The 22,004-nt window shown below is 34.1% G+C and overlaps 3 protein-coding genes across 4 annotated transcripts in view; 1 reads left to right on the top strand and 2 right to left on the bottom strand.

The window, feature by feature from the left end:
* Positions 1-3,354: 3,354 nt before the first annotated feature.
* Positions 3,355-7,166, bottom strand: LOC116345718. The gene is made up of 4 exons (XM_031775351.1): positions 5,911-7,166; positions 4,395-4,574; positions 4,138-4,300; positions 3,355-3,988 (listed from the first exon to the last, which is right to left on the bottom strand). The coding sequence occupies exons 1-4, from the start codon at positions 5,974-5,976 to the stop codon at positions 3,879-3,881; spliced, it is 519 nt and encodes a 172-aa protein (XP_031631211.1). The 5' UTR covers positions 5,977-7,166; the 3' UTR covers positions 3,355-3,878.
* A 1,269-nt stretch (positions 7,167-8,435) lies between these two features.
* The window catches only part of LOC116345701 (kinesin-like protein KIF13B), a 34,859-nt gene continuing 21,290 nt past the window's right edge, over positions 8,436-22,004 (top strand). The window contains exons 1-3 of the mRNA XM_031775314.1: positions 8,436-8,673; positions 10,857-11,227; positions 14,900-14,987. Of these exons, the coding sequence (XP_031631174.1) occupies positions 11,173-11,227; positions 14,900-14,987 (143 nt within the window). The 5' untranslated portion in view covers positions 8,436-8,673; positions 10,857-11,172. The remainder of the gene's footprint in view (positions 8,674-10,856; positions 11,228-14,899; positions 14,988-22,004) is intronic.
* LOC116345702 (Y-box factor homolog) lies at positions 15,524-20,878 on the bottom strand. Of its 2 annotated transcripts, none has more exons than XM_031775316.1 (5): positions 20,597-20,878; positions 16,457-16,795; positions 16,247-16,381; positions 15,904-16,142; positions 15,524-15,804 (listed from the first exon to the last, which is right to left on the bottom strand). In XM_031775316.1, exons 1-5 carry the CDS (start codon positions 20,715-20,717, stop codon positions 15,757-15,759), a joined length of 882 nt encoding a protein of 293 aa, XP_031631176.1. In that variant the 5' UTR covers positions 20,718-20,878; the 3' UTR covers positions 15,524-15,756. The 2 variants fall into 2 exon arrangements, with proteins under 2 accessions (XP_031631176.1, XP_031631175.1); XM_031775315.1 differs by having other exon boundaries at positions 16,247-16,393; positions 20,597-20,877.

The following is a 22,004-nucleotide window of genomic DNA, read 5'->3' as shown; positions in this document are numbered from 1 at the left end:
ACCGCCATATTGTATGGATGAAGGTGGACGATGTCCAAATCCACCGGTCGTAGTCGCAGCAAAAGAAGCAACCGCCAACAATACAGACATTGTGATCAGTGCATTGACATCGTTAATTTTCACATTGGTGGGTGTTGGCTCGTGTCTCTGGTTATGTTGGCATATAAAGGATTGCTTTTTACCAGAACAAGATACTCAGGGTAGATCGTCCGATACAAATACACGTCGCCCGAATAATACACGATCGACGGCATTCAATTCGGCCGGCGATACATATACAGCCACCGGTTCAACGCAACACAATCGACAGTCAACGCCAGCGATTGACGACAAAGATGATAATCCACCATCGTATGATCAACTCTTCCCCCATTTAACCAATTCAAATAATGAAAACAAATAAGAGTTTTTTGCTGTGATATATATATAAACATTTATATATATACAATTTTTTCTCTAATTATTCGGAAAAAAAGAAAAGATTAATCATTTCTGTTTCTTCAGTCGATCACAAAAGCCACTACCTTTATTCCTTTGTCACCGATCCACCCGCAATTCACATACACAATGAAATGATCTATTTAGTATTATATATGTATTAATTGCCAGCTACAACAACAACACTCAGAAGAATACACATTTTAAATTAGGAGCACTCTCATATAAGAATATATATATATAAATATATAACTTTTAAGTACCGTTTTATTATAATTCGTATGTGTAAATGGTACGAATCAAATTTCAAGTGGAAATCAAATCAAACAAATACACACACACACCACCCGCCGCAATGCAAACAATAAATTCATCGCTTTGCCTTTTATCTGTGTAAAACATGTATTCTAAAAAGCGCTTAAATATTCGAAATTCTATGACTTTTCTGTGTTACCACAAAATTTGTTTAGCTTTTTAGAATTTTAATGATCAATATCGTTCGGTCGTTTTCGATTTTTTTCTCGATCGAACAAAAATGCCTTGAGCAATAATAAATGAGCAAAAATTAAGTGTTAATTTAGATCAAAAAATATATGCTCAAATCATAACATGCCCACCCCTCACACAATCATGCCAAATTCAACACTTATTCAGTTTTTTTTTCGTAGCATTCCAACCGCAGCTCAAGTATAAAATGCAATTTTCGCACTTGTTATAATAACTCAGTTTTGTTTCTATAGAATGATAGTATGATCCGCACACAAATTGATAATTGATAACAAACCAATTTTAATTGCAATAATCGATTTTGTTGGTGCAAAGAGTTAACGATATACACGGCCACGCATTAATTAAAGTACATTTATTTCTTATTGATGAATCTCAAATAGATAAAAAAACCAGTTTTATCAGTATATTTCCACAAAAAGTGCTACAAACAATTCGATGATAAAAAGAATAACTATAAACAGTCAGTACTTGCAACAATCCAAATTCATTGCTCATTCTCAATATCTTACACAAAAATCCATTGCTCTGGAAGAAAAATGTTTATTGTAATTGTTTTACAAACATATACTCTGTATACATTACACTGCGGTGATTTAAATCATCGTCAGACAAAACAATCAAAACACATCGAAGAAAAAACAAATATTTTCGCGAGCATTTCGAATGTGGTGTGAGTCATCATCAAAGTCCAACCAAACACCAAAAGTAAAACATTTAATTCACGTTCCCAATGCAAGAAATCATATTATTTTCGTTATTCATTCGATTTGATTGGCATAAAAATTGAGCCATAATTTTGATCGAAAACCCTTATTTTCTCGTTCGACATTAAAACAAGAGTCACATTTTGCAAATAAAAAGTTGTGCGCTTTCAATCGACAGAATCGTCCTTCAATCCGGACTTGTGGCAACCGGCATACGATTTTGTCGGTGTTCATAATTCCCTCTTTTTCTCTCATTCGTACTAATTGTTTGTCTAAATTGATGTCGCGATTACCTCATCAAAACGAGAGCAACGATATACACAATTGAAGTAACAAAAAAAGAAGAGAAATGAAACGAAAAACACATACACTGAAATTAAAATTGCCTTCTCGACATTGCAAACAAATAAACATTTAAATGGCCTTGCAAATTTACCAATTAACAGGTATTAAATTATATAGGATATAAGCTTTAAAACATTTCGGTTTCATGGCACTGAATTTTTCTTCGACAACAACAGCAATAGCCAAATGAGAGCATTTTCGATTATGTCTCCGAAAAACAACTCGTAGTTGAGTGCCTTCAAGACACAATGATTTTGTTGCACAGAAAAGTCACTTATTTGATCATTTGTTTTGGTATTCAGAATGTTCACACTTTTTTTTTTATCTATGTAAGGTAGTGCAACCAAAAAAAATATTAATTTCGATATTTTCAAAGAGAAAAACTGAAGATTAAATAATTTAATAAGCTTTGTTTGAACATTATAAGAGCAACTAAAATGTGAAAACAATACATTTATAGTTTGTAATTAATATGCAGTACTATTAAATATGCCTCTCATTGTACTGTGTTTGTCATACAATAGTTGATATATACATATATAGAATAGGTTGGTATATTTAAGTGAAAAAAAATGTATACAGTCAGGATATATATTGTTGTTGTGCACCGTTGCTTCTTATACTTAAAATACGGGGCTCTAATATATACATTTTTAAATGAAAACAATGAATTTCGATTTCGTCGAAGTCAACGCCTCGAATGGGACAATGTGAAGAGAGGCACCTTAATTGGATCATATCAATCGATTTGTTTCTAAAATGTCAATCTGAGAAATGCCAATTGGTACTGCCAATGTGGAGAATACGCTCAGATCTCTGTGCCAATCAAATTCATGGATTTTAAAAGATAAAGTTGCCACAAACAAATCGGCACTAAAAAATAGTAAATTCAGGGTGTTTGATTTCCATTATAGCCGGAGAGTGCTAATTCTCTTCGATTATCTCACAAACATATTCTCTTGACCAACGACTTGACATGATCCAAGGGAAAATAATTTTTTTTTTAATAAAATCCATCCGAAATAATTAGATACAATTCAGCAGCAGAAACCGAGAAAATAAAAACAGAAGAAATTATTTAGGATAATAAAAATATTTTCAAATTTTCGAACGAATTATTATTATTGAAAAAAAAAAAACATCCATTTTAAGCACAAATTCAATGACGTTGAGGGTTTTTATTTTTGTATGATTGGATCTGAAATGGAATCGAAATGCGATTTGATTGAATAATTGAAAAGGAAAAAAAAGCAGACGCCAAACGGATTTGTTTTCTTCAATTTTTTTATTGTATTTTCATTGTAAAACATTGTAAAAAATATTTATTTTAGCATTTATTATTAAAAGTTGTCTAAAATTAAGTTTCAAAGAATAATAATTAAAAAACTATTGTAAAGAACATTGTTTAAATGGTATTTTTTGTGTGTTTTTTTCTTTGTTTTTTTTTTTCGGTGCATTTTTCAGGCACATACATTTTGTGTCATGGCTAAATGAGATTTATTTTCCATACATTTATCTATTTTTCGGTTCTTTTCGTCGGAATTTTGTGTGTTTATAAATTTTTTCTTCAACTTTTTGATTTTTATTTAATTCTATTGAACGCTACATATAAAATTCGTCAATGTGCGCAAGTAAAATGAATAAGGCACACAAATACACTTGGCAACTTAGTCAATGGTGAGACGAAAGGAACACTTCTTTAAACGGTCGTAATGGCCGTGTATATATCACTTATATTACTAATATTTCTTTAATTGAAATGAAAAAAGTCAATTGAATGATTCTTATCGATTTAGAATATTTGAAAATAGAAAAGAAAAGTAAAATGAGAAAAAGGACGTTGTCGTTGACTCCAAATAAAAAGTTTCTCCCAATTACAATTTATGGTCTTGCCGTCACATTTTGCAGAATTCCTTCCAGGGAAGTTCGTCCATCGAGATCTAATTGGCGCGAAAATATGTAGACTTGATACCATAGATAGAGGTAGCACACTGCAAAAAATCAATCATTTTTAAATTTATTTTCAATTTTGATGCAATTGCATTACGTTGAAAAAAAGGGAAGAAAAATGCGAATCGATGTCGATTGCGACTAAAATATTTTTTAATCATATCAAAAAGGTGTAAAATGCATAACGCACCATTTGATGTGAGCAAAAACACAATGAGAATGACAACTTCTTGGTGGTCCATGTTTGATTTGTGCACCGCAAGCAAGTCATAAATGAACACCAGTGTAATGAACAAATAAATAATGGTGCAAAGATTAATTGCCAACCAAACGGATACCTCGCGCGTTGTTTGCTGTAAAAACATTTGAAGAAGAAAAAACAAATATCGATATAAGCACGATCCGCCCATAAAGAAAATGTGTACATTTTACAAATTGAAATAATACCTTAATTGCGCCAAAAATCAGCAAACAATCCGAAATGAGTTTGAAGAAGCAAACAACAATGCCCATGATCATCACAAAAGAATACAAATTATTGCCGATTTTGTCAGTTTCATCGAGCATCACTTTTTTCTGTAATGCCATCAAAATAAATTGTGACGCCAACATCAGCATGGATGCAATCTGAAAACAGAAACCAAATAACAATAAGTAAGTGTACAAAAACATGAGCCACAAATGCAAATGTCAGCGATCTATGGTAGACGAATAGCTATTTTGAATTGAAATGATTTGTTTGAAAATTATAATGCAATTTACAATATTTATTGATTTCAAAGCGACCATTTCGCATAGATTTGGCTCAACTATTTGATTGGCGTTGAAACTGAATTAATCAGCATAATTTACCCAACATCTTTTGTCTTATTGTATCATCTTCATTTGAATTCAGTGCTGACTAGTTAAAATGGAGTAAAAATATCGTAATCCTTCGGGTGTGAGATATTAAGTTGACACTTCATTCAAACATTCGGAACGAGAAACACCAATGCTTGCATCATTTTATGAATGCTAGAAGACAGTCGATGCTTGCTTCATTTGAATTTCAAATATTTTTTACGTTTTTTTTTTTTTACAAAAATAAAGTCATTGTAGCCTCACAAATTCGTTGAATTTTTTTCTGAATTCGATTTTCTGTGGTTTTTCAAAGAATTCACTTGGATTTTTCGACATTTTAATGAATCCTGAGTATCAGTACAGTAGCTACAGTGCCAACAGAAAGTTTTGGGCCAAATATGTGTTTTTTTATGTTTTCTTGACGTTTCAAAAATAATACTTTTTATTCTCAGAAACGGTATTTTACGGAATTTTGTATAAAAAATACATAGGTGGCCCCAGACTTTCTGTCGACACTGTACATCTATTTTATCCATTCCGAGTTTTTCAAACATGTTTTTTTTATGTCAAAAGGTTATCTAGTTTGTATTTTCTTTCTAGATTGTAGAGAGCTTGCAATGCTGGGTTCTCAATTTTGAAATCAAATGCATTACAATTCAAACCAATTTAAATATTTTTATTTTGAACAAACTCAAATAAAATCAATTTATAATTTTTGACCTTTTATATGATTTGGTTTTGAAAATAAATTATAATTAATGCCGGTTCAAAAAAGAAAAAAAATTAATAAAAAACTTCTTTTTTGTGAAAATATTAAAAAATTCGATTGGAATTTTGTGTCAATTTTATTTTTGAATTTGATCTTAAAACGCATAGTTTTAGCAACATGGAGTCACCAATAAATTATTAGCAATAATTCGATTTCGGGAAAAATGTATAATTATGCTTGTACTCTTTTACTTCTACTAAAATCATCCATTACTACAATTTCGTTTATTTCAGTGCGCCATAAAAAATCAGAGTATTATTCAAATCTCGCGATGTAATTCAACGTGTTTTCACCTCGTAATCCGAAAAAAAGTAAATTGAATTAATTTACAAATAAAAAGAAACTTATATTTACCAATCCGATTGTTCCAATAGTCACCACTCCTTTTCGCATATCGATGCAACCACAACAGGTTTTCATGATGTTTTCTTTGTATTCTTTTCCCCAAATAATCAGAAACAAAATCTTCAAAAAATAAAAAATGTTGCACACCGAACTGATTATCCGATCCGCCTTTTCGATTTTTTTAATATGTATCGATTGTAAGACTTGTTGAATGTGTCACGAAACTAAAATTGCTCGCAAGACCAACGGCCGGTCAATTTTGATCACAGTAGTCACTGCTGCTGGCGATTCGATTGTTTATAGGACGATTCACTGGAGCTCACTAAACTCTTTTGCAAAAATATTTATGTATCGTACACTACTGTTTTCATCTTTGACGTTCGTTCACAATCCGTGTACCGGGCGGCTGATCGCACAATCCCGACAATGATGACGACGACAACGACAATAACGACGACGACAAAAACAGTCCAAACGATGACGATCCATTCAGACGCACACAATTTTCTAATTAACAAATTGCAATAGTTCTGTTAACGGCGAGAAAGAGTGGTAGGTATTTTGTGCTGTTTTGCATAAATTCTATCTCAATTATATGAAATCATAAACCAAACTTCTTTGTGTGCACTTTATACACTTTTTTTTCTTCATTCATTTGCTTCTTCTTCTGGCGACGACTAAATAAAAACAATACCACAATTAATGGTGGTTCGGTTGCATTTATTCGACGAATTTACATTCGCATAACTCTCACGGCGACTCTCACTTCCATAAAAAACGAGAATAACAAAATAATGGCATCGATAATCGAATTATATGCGCTGATTTTAACCGCAATGTGCTTTTTTTATGATCCACACCAGAATCGCACGTATTCGAGCACGAAACTAAAGATGACGATAATTTCCGATGAATTTAAAAACAATAAATTGTTGATGAAAACGACGAAAGGGCACGATGTTATTGTATAAACAACTCACGAATCACACACACACACACAAATTAAATAATCAAAAGAAAAGTGATGTGAAAACGATGAAAACGAGCAAAAATGGTTAAAAAAAATATGGTAATTAGAAATGTGTGTTGACTGTAGCGGCGGCTATCGGTGGCCGCACATCGAAATCAAATAAAAACTGAACGAAACTTCCTCGGCAACAAGGCTATAGCAGAGAAGCAAAAAAAAGTCAACAACAACAGTCACGTCAATACACACTATTTCAAGGAATCGAACACACGCACACAAATGAGCGCGCGCGCTCACACACATGCTGTCATTGAGTGGAGCGCGGTAAATACGAGAACATTTTGGTTTTCCTTCAACGATTGTGATGAAGAGAAATGGATGTAAAATTGTTAAACGAAACCGAAAATGAAACATAACCTAATGAAACTACAATAAATAAAGCACCGAAGAGAAATAGAGAGACGGTAAATAAGAGAGAGACAGAGGTTGAGAATAAAAGACAATTACATACAACTCAAAATATTACAACAAATACGAGTGTAACACCAATACACGAACGCACAGCTGCTTGATGTGCTTACAAAACAATTCTCACTTCGTTCCGATTGACGAATTACATGAAAGAAGAGAAGAAGAATAGCATCCGATTTATCGTGTCTGATTGAGTGTAAGATGAGGATGGTGCCGGAACAAAAATTGCCGTGAAAAAGAACCGTTCAACATCGTTGCGCTCGAACACGACAGCGCTCTATGTGTGTGTGTGTCATGCGAAATCAGCTGTGTGCATTGCGAATAATGAATAGAGATGGGGAGAGAAAGAGAGAGGGAGAATGAATGATAAAAACCACTGATGAAGGCGACAATTTTACTATGTGAATTTATTACATGCATATTTTTCCACCCGGCATTGTCATTTGATTCGATGATTATTATTTCTTCTTTTTTTTCGATTCACGTTTCGTTTCAATTGGCGATCGTATGTGATTTACTTACTCTTTTTCTCATCCTTATATCTATAATATCATACAATGTATGCGTTCATGGAATTTGACTCATTTTCTGTGACGGAATGTTAATGTTGTTGTTGTTCTTCTAATTTGGCATGACTGAAGACTGACTGCGTGTGTTTGGAAAAATAACGACATATAATTACGCATTCGTGTATAACCGCGCAACAAACTCAATTCAAATGGTTTTTGAAAAAGAGAGCGAAAGCGAACGAATAGAGATAGAGAACGAATCCAATTCGAATGTGAGCGAACAAGTCTATTGTTATTTTGATGTATAACGCATATTCACAATAAGAAGCACTTGCTGTTGTTGTTTGTTGTGTGCAAGTATGATGTACACTGCGCCAACACTGTATGTATGGGTGGTGCACGAGCATGTGTATGCGTGTGTCCGTATGTCTCATTTGAGAATCTCTCTCTCTCTCTTTCTCTTGCTGTGTGTCTGTATTATAATATTATCGTTTTCGTTTGTTAAACACTGTTATACGTATATATATACACACTTTACTGCTGCTGCCTTGTGACAGTAAAATTCCAATATGGCGTTAAATGTCAAATGCACACAGCTCGATGACTGGAACACCAGTATTAAGACCAAGAGTGTTTTGTGTTGAAATCATCAACACACAGCAGTAACCGAAGAGAGAGAGAAAAAGAACATATATATTATTATTTTTGCAGAGAACATTCAAAGACAAGAAAACACAGCCAGTTCAAAACCAAACCAAAAGAAAAATATTATATTCACATCGTGTAACCGTGGTGTGTGAGGTGCACGCTGATACATTATTTTTCGTACGTGTCTCGCAAAACGATAGATATTTATATACATACATTTTAAGTCATTGTAGAAAAGAAAAAAAAATTTTTTTTTGTAAATTTTTTGAATCGATTGCTCTTGCAGTCTGTCAATACGAAATTTTTGTTTGTCTCTCTGTTGATGATAAATGACGACGACCACGACGACCGAACAAAAAAAATATATATATTCATTGTGTGTAGCATATAGTTCTTGTACGGGTATTTTTCAGTTTAGACTCGCGAGAATAATAAACACGGGGAAAAATCAATGAAGGAAACGCGAATATTGTCTGTATTGAAATGTGTGCATGACGTTTCTCTGTTCTGATGTACAAGTGAATGAAGACAGAATAGTCATAGTTCTTCGTGCTGTTTTTTTTATATATTCTGTTCTTTATTTCGTTAACACGAAAAAGGGAGAAAAATTCTGTTTGTTTTTTTCTTCTCACTGGCCAGCTCCTTCTTTCTGTGTGTATGTCTGTGTTACAGTGGAATAGTTTGTTTTTGGATTTTTTGAAAACTTGGTTTAAAAAAAATGTGCGAATTGGCAATCACAGATACTGGACTGAGATTTGAGTTGTTGTTAACCTTCGTGCAATTCTAATTAAAAAAAATATATATATATTTATTTCAAACGAAAAAGAAATAATACGTTTTGTATAAATTATGCATCGAAACAATAAATTGCGTGTCGATTTTTTTCTCAATTCCAACTTAACTGAGAAATAAAACAACATGCTCGCATGTGTGTTAGAGTGAACGACGAGAATGAATCAAAGTTTCAGTTTTTTTTTTGCTTAAATTAGCGAATTTGATGAAGGAAGTAAGAATTTTTTTATCTGTGCAGTGTATAAATTTCGCCAGAAAATCCCAAAATTCGATGATGGATATAGAGCGAAAATGGAATAGTTTGGTTTGTTTATTTGTGCATGCGTGAGTGTCAAAAATTCGGTGTAAAGTTTCTTGAGTGAACGAAACAAAAGTCCATGAATCGACCTCTGCGAACTTCAGGAAATTTCAAACTGCCAAATAAAATCTACATTCAGTACCGTAAAAAAAGCTCATTGAAAACATGCCACACATTCAAGGCGAATGCAATTAAATTCAGTTTTTTTTTTTCAAAAAAAAGGATATGTATGCGATACATACATGCCACAGGACTCAATTGTTTGTTGGCTCCTCTCTGTATTTCTCTTCCATTTGCTTAAAATGTGCACTATTTCCATTTACCGAAAAATGTTTGTCAATGTCGTTTGTTTTTCTCATTCCATTTCTTGTATTGTTGTACAAAGTTTCTCAGCTGTGTCGACAAGTGCGGCCAAAATAGAAAAGCAAAAAAAAAAAAAATACATTACGGTGAAAGTATAATTTCGTTTTGTGGATCAAAAGCGCAAAAAACAACATAGATTCGTCAATTTCGGCAAGTGCCATTGTTTGGTATGGCTCTATTTTCTTGTGCTCTATGCCATCACCATTGATTTTGAATCACTTCAAAATGAATTGAAAACACATTTCGACCAACGAAAATACAAAATCTGCACAATGCAGAGGGTCTGTGTGTATGGAGTGTTTTTGTGAATGTATAAGTATTTTTGGCATAAATGGAATTTACATTGTCGTTTTATAGTTAAAGTAAAACGAAATTACGAACAAGTTGGTCAAACATTTTCGGGCCACATAAATCCAAATAAAAACGCACATAAAAAGCAACAGTAAACTAATGAGAGCGTGTGTGCAACAATATAGCCTAATGGGAATTGTAAATGGTTCTTAACTGTCATTAGATTGAGAGACGTGAAATGAACACGGCACAAACAAACGTCGATGACACACACAAGACATTGATTTAACAGGTGATTTTTCATCAATTAACGACATCATCGATATTCTTAATGACACACACACATATGGCGAGCAAGCGCGCACACTGCACAAATCTTTTCATACTTTAATACTGCATTTAATTCGCTGATGCTTCGTTCGGTCCGTGTCGCAACTAACAAACATTTTACGTGTGTGCATGAGTGTGACTAAAACAAAATTACCAAAAAAAAAAATCATAAACAATTTTCAAAATCAAAAGAAAAAAAAAGTTACTAACAAGTGGTTATAGTGGTGTTTGAAAACAAAAAATGAAAACAACCAAAAATATTGATGAATCGATTTTTGTTTTGCAGATATGAAGCATTTTTGGCCAAACTGCTTGAGTGTGTTCGAAACAAATTAAAGAAAAATTGTGTATTTGTTTCGAATTGATTTTCTATATATACATGTATGTTGTTTCGTTTTGCTGCTTTTGCCGATTTTCAACGTGTAAACTATTTAACCAAAAAAACCGAAATAAAAAAAAAGAAACGAGATACTCATTCAGATAACATATTCCGAGCATTAACCGACACAAACAATTCAAACAGAAGAAAAAAAAAACAAAAAAAACAGATATATAACAAAATTAACCGATAGAGAGAGAAAGAGCCAATCAACATCATAAACATGGCAACGGATAAAATAAAGGTTGCAGTTCGAGTACGGCCATTCAATCGGCGAGGTTTGTATATCTTTTATTATACATATTTTTTTTGTTTTGATTTGCTTTTGTTTTTGGATTACTACTTTCCGATATTTGTCCATTATACTGCGAGACCACATTGTCTCTAATGACAGTCTGTCTTTTCGACGAAATTTCCAGCACAAATTTTATGTGTTTGTCAAATTTGGCATATCCATGTGATATACTCTGCGATGTGATGATCGAGAGCGTATGCTTTTGTATGTGTGCACGAGCAAGAGATGGATCTGATTTTTTTTCTTTTTTATTTATTTATGCGAGCCAGGAAAAAAAGTCGATAAGATTGTGCGAACGAAGCATCAGAGAAAAAAAATATAAAATATACATACTGCGCGCTTTATGAAAGCGGGAAATGATGAATTAATCACATTGAGCGTAGCACAATCAAATATTGTACATTGGAGATATTTTCAGCCTATCTCGTTTGGCTGTGCTCGGACGCAATTTGCTCAGCTGATTTTTGTATGAGAGTGAAACTCTTTCTCTCTCACCCAAATTGCGATCGAGCTCAAAGCTGGCTGAACATATCGCAGCAGAATGGCTGAAGCAATACACCACAACAGCAGAAAAAAAAAACACGCTCTGAAAACGAATAATATTATCAAATCGAAATGAAAAGTGAATCAATGAGATAAATGCGACAAACTATGATGAAAGAAAGCAATGAACGAAGAAAATGAAAATGTAATAAGTAAATCGATGAAGAAATGTAATAAGTACGCATCACCAGGAACGATGATTATGAGCGAATGTAAATGAAAGAAGAAAAAAATCGAAATGAACATGGAAATGTTGAATTTATAGTTTAGTGTGCGTGTATGTGTGTATATGTGTTACGCACCAAACTCTATTACTCATTCATTTCCTTTTTTGTAATTGCCATCGCATTTTTTCTGCTTTTCCATTTTACACGTTAATCTATATATAATTTGTATACATATAGACGTGTATTCTTTCACCACGTGAGAAAAGCTATATCGCGATTCGCTTTTGTGTATTGTATGACATGTGTGTGTGTGTGTTTTGGTGTGCGTCGGATAAAAAAGCGGAAAAATTCAATGTTTACTATATACTGTGATCCACCATCAAAACCGATAAATATATACATATATGAGTTTTATCGTATATGAGCGTGCAATCGTTCCGATGTTTCGAGAGCGTAATTCAAGAGAACATACAACAGAAGAAATAAAAAAAAACAAAGAAATGTGTATTGAGTGTTATTGGTGTGACTTGTGTGCAAAATACAGCACGTACATGCTTTACAACAATAGTAAGATATCATTGAGAAAAGAGAAAGAAAAACTAATGGAAAAAAGTCGAGAGAAATAAAACACACACACACTTGAATGAATGAATATGTATATGTGGAATAAAAGTAAAAAGCTGAAAGAAAACCCTCATCAGTGAAAATTAAGCGTCAAAATTATTCTAGAGACAATGAAGAGCCAGAAAATAAAGTAAAGAAAAAATCATGTTTTATGCGCGAATATGGTTTCTTGATCCAATAGAAATAGAAATGCCATTCAGTAACGATGTAACGAAAAGAAATAAGAACAAAAACCATGAAGAGGTATAAAAGTGAAAAGAGCGCGCAAAATAAAAATATGCGAGGACAGGTGATGAAAATTTATGGCAATTCACTCTTTTCATGAATTCGAGTTCTGGGATTAACTTTTGTTCTATTTCCCCGTATACCGTTCCGTGTCTACTTTGATGTTTTGCAAAATAAAACCAAATAAGATTGAAGTAGAAAAAAATACGTGCTTGCATGCATGTAACCACCAAGTCAGTCACAATGAAATCATGCATTACAATGGGCATTGGGAAGGGAAAGAGAGAGAGAGAATGAGGAAAACAACGAGAGAATCCTTCAATTGAGTGTGTTAACGTTGGCGCAAAGCAACTGAATAAATGACACACATTAGAACCCCAAGCGTTCAAAAAGTGACAAGCAGGTCACACACATTATATCGCAGTAAACTGACTGCCAACCAACACACATTCTATATTTTCACTATCATCAAATCTATTCCACAACAAGCCACCACCGTTTTTGTTGTTTCATCACACAAATATCCATATACCATTGTGAGCATCGATAAAATATTAATGCTGTGGTACGAATTTGTGATTTGCGCCGAAAATATTTTCCGGACACTTTTGCCAGCAGGTTGTCAAAACAAATAAAAGGGTGACCCGTTCTTTGTGATGCGCCATGAACATTTCCATAAGATTTGCATTATTATCGAGCCAAGCTTTCATCGAGAATAAATATGCAATTTTCCTTTTTTGCCATGCCATTTTATTTCAAATACTCCTTCGCGGCGTGAACAAAAATTGCTAGTGCCAGCCAACTGGTTCAATCTGATTTCCATCGTTTTGTAGCCGCTTTTTATTATGTTTCTTTGCCGTCCACTTTCACGATTAAATGTGCACCAATAAATGGATATAGCGGCTCGGCCCGGTCTACGAAAAATAAAGGAAGAGAAAATGGAAAATGGGCGATTGGTCTAATTTTTGTTCGATGAAAATTATCGTTGGGCGTGTGTGCGTGATGTATGGCTCTGTTTCAAAGTAATAAAGCGGCTATTGCCATTTGCGCCAACCGTATATTCTCGATTTTCTGTGTCGTTCATTTTTATTTGTTTGAAATGCCTAAATATCATCAATTTAAGCTCAGCTCCAGTTTGTCTACACCATCATGAAACAAAATTGATGAAAAACCATCAACCGAACAAACTATTCAAACACAGTATATGGTTACAAACAACAAAGAAGACAAACAGCAGATATACAGGGTGTCTCACATAAGTGGCCAGGAATGCTTTTTATCTTCCATCTTTTAGGGGGATGGATTCCATAGAAATTCTTAGCTAATCATATCAGGGTCCAATAAGGAGACCCTCCAAAAAGAAAAAAATTAAAAATCACACTCCCGACAGTGAAGAGCACTTATATGAAACACCCGGTATATAAACAATTCTTGATTCGGGGGAACAAAAGCTGAAGTCTGTTTCTTTTTGGGAGCAACACATTCAAAATCATTGATGTAGAACTTGTTCAACACTTTTCAGCTCAACGAACAATTCAAATATCATGCCAAATATCCTTGAAGATTTGCTCGCTTCACTATTTATTGATTACATTTTCAGCCATTTGTTTGGCAACTTTATTTAAAAAAAAAAACTGCGTTTTGTCTTCTTAGTCATCGTTGTCGGCTCATTTTTCGTTGATTAATGCGAATGAAATGTACGACATAAAAAAAAACAAACAAAACAATCAAGCGAAACCGTGCCATTGCCTTGCAGATATGAATCATTTGATATCAAAACGTTTGTCCGAATCAATGATTCTGATTGACCCAGAATAATGCGCGTGAAGTGCACACCAGAAGGAATGAATGGTTTCTTTTTTCATTTGATATGCATGGCATTTGCAAGTGGTATACGATTTTTCGATTTCCGTTTTTATATTCACACCATATCGACGAAATTCACAATACACCATCTCTGACACTGATACTAATCGCATCGCAAATACCTTTTATTGCGCTTTTATTTTATTTTTTTTGTATTTAATTAAACAATTAATCATATAATATATTGCAAAGCTAACCAATTCGTTTTTGTTTTGATTAACCCCAAACAGAATTAGAACTAAGTACACAATGCGTTGTGGATATGGATGACCAACAGACAATCCTGCGAAATCCAGCGTCAATAGAAAAACTCGAACGGTAAGTACCTATTCAAAACAATTTGCATTTTTTTATTAACATTTTAAAAATGTCAATTTATGACATGCATTTGAAGCTTTCCATTTAAGAAAAAGAATGAGAGAAACAGAGCATGTAATAAGGAGAATGTGAGAGACAGAGATTATCAGATGTGTGAAATGTGGATTGAATTAGTCTTCAGAGAAAGATATACATTCGTGTGAATGAGTGAAATTGACAATGTTTTTCAACAATTGTTTGTGAAAATGCAAGAGATGAATATCTGAATAAGACCACAATTTGAACTCTGCATTGAACTATATCGTCAAATGTAATTATCATTCGAAATAACAATCTTGAGACATGTGCTTCCTGTTCTCGTCTCCCTGTTCAACTGTCAACTATTTTGGGTCTGGTTATTTAATGCGTAAAAAAATCAATAATAATTATTATATATGTATAATAATTTCCTTTTATTTAAAAATTTCTCAAGTTGTTACAGTTTTTGACAAAAAAAAAATTGAAAAATAAAGTAAAATTTTTAAAAAAAGATGATATACATATATAAAAAAACACCATGCAAAACAATCTAAGGTTTATTGTAAAATTAGTGTCGTTTCGGTTTGATGGACTTTAAAACACGATTGTTCGAAAACAATATGCAACACTCTGGATGTGTGTGGGTGTTTGGTTGTTGTTAATTTTTTTTTGTTTTTGTTGTTAATTAGAGATGGTACTCTTGAGCGCGTCAACATTATTTTGTTTGTATTCTGTTTAATTTCTGCAAATTTTACGCTGTACTTTCGGTGACAGTATTTTGTACTTCTTGACCACCGTCCTGCAAAAGAAAAAAAAACAATTCAAATCACAAAATTAATATGACGAAATTGATTGATTTATCTCGAGATTGACTCAAGTGATTGTTTGGTTCACTTACTTGATTGGATCCGCTGGTTTTTGGTTTGCGATTCAAACGTCTTCGTGGTGGTCGGCCACCTTTTTGTCCATTCTCATTGCCTTCACCACCTTCGCTTTGGCCACCTTCACCACCTTCGCTGTTGCGTGGCTTACGTGGTCGGAAATTTTTGCGTGGTGGACGACGTTGGTTTCGGTTTGGACGACCGTTTTGTGGACCATCGCCTTCTCCCTCAGTGTTACCACCTTCATTAGCATCACCTATATTCACAATAAATTAAAAAGACACAAATTAATTCAATACAATTACAAACACAAACATTAAAGAAATAAAATTTAAAACAAAATCAAAATTGAAAACATACCATTCACTCCTTCTCCGTTTTCGCTTCTACGAGGTCCGCGCCTAAAGCCACGACCTGGACCGAAGCGACGACGCTGTCCTCCTCCGAAACGACGTGCCCGTGGCTTCTTGTCGCCACCTTCTCCTGCACCTTCACCTACAGAAAAATCTAAAAAATTAATGCAATGTTAGCAAAGTAAGAAAATAAATATGAATAAAGAATTTATCTTACCTTCGCCTTCGCCACCAGTTTCACCACCGCCCTCGCTGCGTTGAGTGCGACGACGTGGACGATACATGCGACCACGTCTCTTGTCTGGAGCAAATGGGCTACCTTGAACTGGCTCACCGCCCGGGCCAGTTACATTGGCCGCTTCATTACCTTTGTCGCCTAAAACGACATCAAATTCAACGACTTCTTCGTCGCCAACCGATCGTACGGCTTTCTTTGGGTTATTGTTCACGATGGCCGTTTGATGAACAAACACATCCTCTTTTGTGTCATGACGATTGATAAAGCCATAACCACTTTTCACATTGAACCACTTGACGGTGCCCGTTACTTTTTCAGCTATTCAATCAAAAACAAAAGAAAAATAAAAAAAAAATTAAAAATTTGAATTTATTTTGTGCAATAAAATGCAAATACACACAAATTGGACAAATATTCTAGAAAAAGTGGCAATTAACATGCGTTTTGCATGGGGGGTATTGCATCAATTTGAGTTCGATCAAATTGAAATATGGTCACAGCTGTGCCAATATTAAGCAAGATTGAATTGAAATCATTGCAAAATTTTGTCGATTTTTTTTTCGTTTTCAAATAAAATCATTCGATCTGATGAAAATAAAAATTGAAATGAATGAAATACATACATAGACAAGCTCAAATTATCTTGCATTGATCGACTCAACAATCGATTGTCAATTCAGCTGAATATTTAAATTCTCGGTCGCATTTTTTTCATTCTTGTATGGCATTTGGACTCATTTGAACTGTACAAATATGGTATTCGCACCATTTTTAATATTGCCATTAGCGCTTAGTCCACTGTTGAACTTTTTCCTTCTATGAACGAATCGATCTGATTGAATTTTATTGCATATCAATGCTGGAATGTTTCACATTTATTTTCGCTCGTTGCTTAAAAATGGACATGCATTGAAATTGTGTGCTGTCAAATATCAAACTAAAGACCAGCAACAACAACAACAACAACAACAACAACAACAACAAAAGAAAACTGACAGCATGATACTAGCTCGGAACTGAACATTTTGTGAACACATGCTTATGCGTAGTTTATTTGAGCGCGAGCGACAGAGGGCGATTCACACGCACGCCCAACTATCTATATTTAGAATAAACTTCATACATTGTATACGCACGCGATGGAATATTTTTCTGTGTGTTACACCACATCGTACACCGTGTTTGGGTTGGTGTGCATGAATCGGTTCGCACCGTTCAAAATGAGCGCATTTCAATTCGCTTGGGCGAAAAACTACTAAAATTCTTCTTTTATATATACAGTTTTTTTGTGTGTTGCGATTTGGTGTTGTTGTTGGTGATCGATGAGAGATGATGTCATCGGCATTTTTCAGCATTTTTTAACGATTTCATTTCAATATCGAAATGTATATGGATTAAGTTGAATATATTCATTATATCGTTCTATTGTCGAAAATAAACAAAACGGAAAACAAAATGAATAACAGGAACTGAGTTTTGAATGAAAAAGGCCACATATTTTGGCTCCGATTTGATTCCGAATAAATGGAAAACATCGACCGAAAATAGTCTGAAATAATGATATTTTTGTAAGTCATCTGTCAGCCTCCAAAGCAAAATCACACCGATTTTGAGAGGGAAACAAGTTCATTTTTTGACTTGTTCTCGAAATGTTCGACGAGAAAGTTTAATAATCACACCTTCTGAATATGCTAGAATTAGAAGTGTCGAAGATTTGTCGCACATACATTTTCATCTTTTCATGTGTGCATGTCTTCGTTTTCATACTCCTGTTTTCGAAGAAAAATTAAAACTATCAATGAGTGTGTATGTGTACACGCGCTTTCATTAACTCTCAGTCTCTCTCTCTCTCTCTCTCTCTCTCTCTCTCTCTCTCTCTCTCTCTCTCTCTCTATCTCTTCGCGGTGCCGCAATTTACTACTATGTTTTTCTGTCAATTCTCACATTTCGCTCAATTTGTGTGACTTACATTCGTTTTTTTAAATCACATGGACAATAAACATTTGTTGTTTTTTGTTTTCTTTAAAATATTGACAATTAATCGAAATGAATAACAAAAACAGCGAATCATAGATTCAATCGACTCTGATCGCACATTCTGCGTAATAAAAAAATGCCTCTCCTTCTTCTTGTCGTTTGGCGTGTGTATGTTATCTATTTGCGGTCTGTTTTCATAATATTTTTGGTATGCATTTGATGCATGTCTATGTTCGTGTGTGTATTCCTGAATTTCCTCTTTCTACCGTATCCACGGCATTAAAATATAAATGACAAAAAAAAAAAAAGATTGACAAATATTCCAAGTAATTCCATGCATATATTTGTCATATTTTAATAAAATATTTCGAGGTTTTATTTTAGCCGAATTATAGACACGCTTTCAAGGCAACAAACACATATACACCTCGTTCCCTCATATTCATTTCGACCATCCACTATGTCATACTGTGTGCTCACTCTCTCGCTCACTTACACGACAGTCCATTTGTGAGTGTGTTGTATTCCGCGTGAGAGCGGCAGAGAGATAGAGAGAGATAGAGAGAGAGAATGAAAAGCGAAGCGTAACGCAAGAGAGCAAGAGAATGGTAGACAGAGAGGAGATAGAGTACACACGCTCCGTATTTAGAATATACTTAGAGAGTTGTAATAGGGAACACATTGTACGGCATGGCGAACGACAAAAATGTGTGTACTATTCGCATTCAAAATGGCTACCGGCTTTTTCTCGTTCGTCTCATCGAAAATTTCTTTGCTTCGTTCATATATTTTATTCACGTGCACTTTAGCCACTATTTTTCTCTCATTTCATCGTTTTTACCAACAAAAAAAATGTACTATTTTTAATTTTTCAATTCCAAATATCTTTAGCTATTCAAAAAAATGCCTCTTCTCGCATTTTAATGGATAGAATGAAAGAACGGAAAAACACACACACAAATTGTGGACAAAGGCGAGAAATAAATTTGGAATCTCGAAAATAACAACGACGATGACGATGAAATAAGCAAAGAATTCGTCGAATTCGTATCGTTTTCAATGTGCTTTGTTCATTTTATGAGCTACATATATCGTGCGCATCGCGTGCACGTTTCATTTCTAAACATGAAATTCCTTGCTAATCACCACAAGTGAACTTTAAAATTCATCTCAAATTAAATACAATGTTGTTGTTGGTGGTGATATGTACTTTCTCTCTCAAAAATTGTTCATGAAAAATCTGTCGCGCTATCGATGATTATGATTTTTTTTAGACATGGAACGAACATTGTTTGCTGCTAACAGCATGGCGTTCTATCCATTAATATTTGCTTCCCATAAACATCATGAGTCTCATTAAATTTCTTTCTTTTTCACACAAAATGTGTAGATTCAATCACAAAAATGAATGAACCGTGATAGATGATCACAAAAATGACGAGTTGTTCACATTTGATTTGATTAAATCAAATCAAAGCATGTCAACGAACGTCTAAATCAATTGCAGAAATAAGTGCACAAAGACAAGGCAATGCAACAACAACATTCAAATAACAATAATAATAATATGATAAAATAGACGCATTTAAACGAAAAATTGTGAACGAAGCCAATGATGGCAAACATTGGCAGAGAAAGAAGATGGAAGTGTATGGCATTGTTGATTTTTTTTCACATTCGATTTGAGACAAATAAAGCAGCACACTTTTAAACGATAGAACGAGCGCGTCACTTTGTCGACGTTTGGTATAATAATCAAATACGCGTAGTATTACTTTATTTTTTCCCTCTCTTGTCTTCTTCTTATTTAGTTTTATTTCATTTATTTAGTGTTTTTTTTTTTCGCATGTAATGTGCTCGGATCGAATCTCTTCCACCGAATTTCGAATTAAAAATACACACCACAACGGATGATTATTGAATTCAAAATGGACGAGAAAGAGAGTTCCTTCCTTCGGGTGTCTCTCACACACAATTCAATCCGATGCGTCATTTTAGTTCATAAATTTTTTTTCCACCATCATTCATCTATCAAATCATCTTTTTCATTTGAGAGATTCGTTCTTGTGTGTTTATGCGGTTTATTTAAATGATTTTGAAATATATATTTTTTTGTGTCTTTTGTTGGTTGTAAAAACTCACCAATGATTTGCTTGGGCTTTTGTTCTTCCGCTGCTGCTTGATTTGCGGCGCTATCATTGTTGGTGCCCTCGGTTTTGGCTGGGGCTTGTTGTTGTTCTGGTGCCTTTTCGGTGTCAGCCATTTGAGATGTTGATAATATTTTCCCGGACTCTATTTGATGATCTTATTTTACGAGTGATGTGAAAAGATGTTAAAATCACTCAACCTACGCGTTTTGTTGTAAAGATGTTATTCACTTTCCAGATGTTACTCGATTGAGCATTGCTTGCTTTTGCCGTGCTTCAAATGAATGGAGCTGTGCAGTTGCTCACCAATACAACAACAATTATTAACAACATCGATACACATATAGACAATCGGAGGCGCGCGCGTGTTTGTGTGTACTCAAAATAAAATGGAAAACCAAGCAAAAAAAATCACTCATACAAACACATACGCAGACACGTACAACAAAACGCAATACTAATTGATACAAGAGTGACAGAGAAGGCACGTGTAACTAACCGACCGACGATCCTCATACATGACTCTGTTTTTTTGTTTTTTTCTTCTCTATACAAGACACGATGAGAAAGAGAGATATTTTTACACAAGCTTCGACTCTCTCACCAACACATACGCATTGCAAATACACCCGTAGGCGCGTACCGCGTTCTTTTTTCCCACAAATATAAATACCAATTGAATGAGTGCGTGCGTGTGTATGGGTGTCGGGTTTTTAAACACACACACACACTCACACACATAAAACTTGCTTTGAATGCGTTGTTTTCAGAACCCTCAATTTCGAACGCTGTTCATTCTGTATTGGTTGAGAATCACATTTATATTGTACTTGAAATCATAATATAAAGCGTGTATGCCTCGCTTCGTCGGCGCACAAATACGCATACACTTAATACAGTTGAACGCCTTAACGCGTACATTTGCTTTCCTACTTACTCACTCGCTCGCTCGGACTCATTCGCTCGCTTTCGATTATGCCTACGAACAAACTCAAAAAATGTGCTCAATTTTACGATTCTCAATCTACACGTTTTAGAGAAGACAAAAAGGGAAAAAGAAACTATCATAAACTCAATTTGTTTTTATACAATTTTTTTCTTGCCATTTATTGACTGTTTTATGCTTTTTATGTATCAATATAGACAAAATTCTCATATTTCCAGTTTCAATTTCGTCAAAAAACGAAACATTTCACAGAATTCTTTTCAAACTGAAACGAAAATATTGTTCCATATCAACAAGGCAAACATTTAAAATGCATATTGAGCGTGTTTGGACGAAAAAAACAACAACAACAACTACAGATTAGGATCAATTAAGAAAGTAAATGTCATTTGAACTCTGGAGTTTAGAATTATCTTCTTTTTTTCCAAGAAAATGAAATAATGCTTTGGAAAAATGT

The sequence above is a fragment of the Contarinia nasturtii genome, unplaced genomic scaffold (genome assembly GCF_009176525.2).
Source record: "Contarinia nasturtii isolate CC-2019 unplaced genomic scaffold, AAFC_CNas_1.1 Cnas_scaffold_1371, whole genome shotgun sequence".
In the NCBI taxonomy this organism is placed as follows: Eukaryota; Metazoa; Arthropoda; class Insecta; order Diptera; family Cecidomyiidae; genus Contarinia; species Contarinia nasturtii.
Note: the sequence above shows the minus strand (reverse complement) of the source record. Positions and strands in the feature narration are given on the sequence as shown.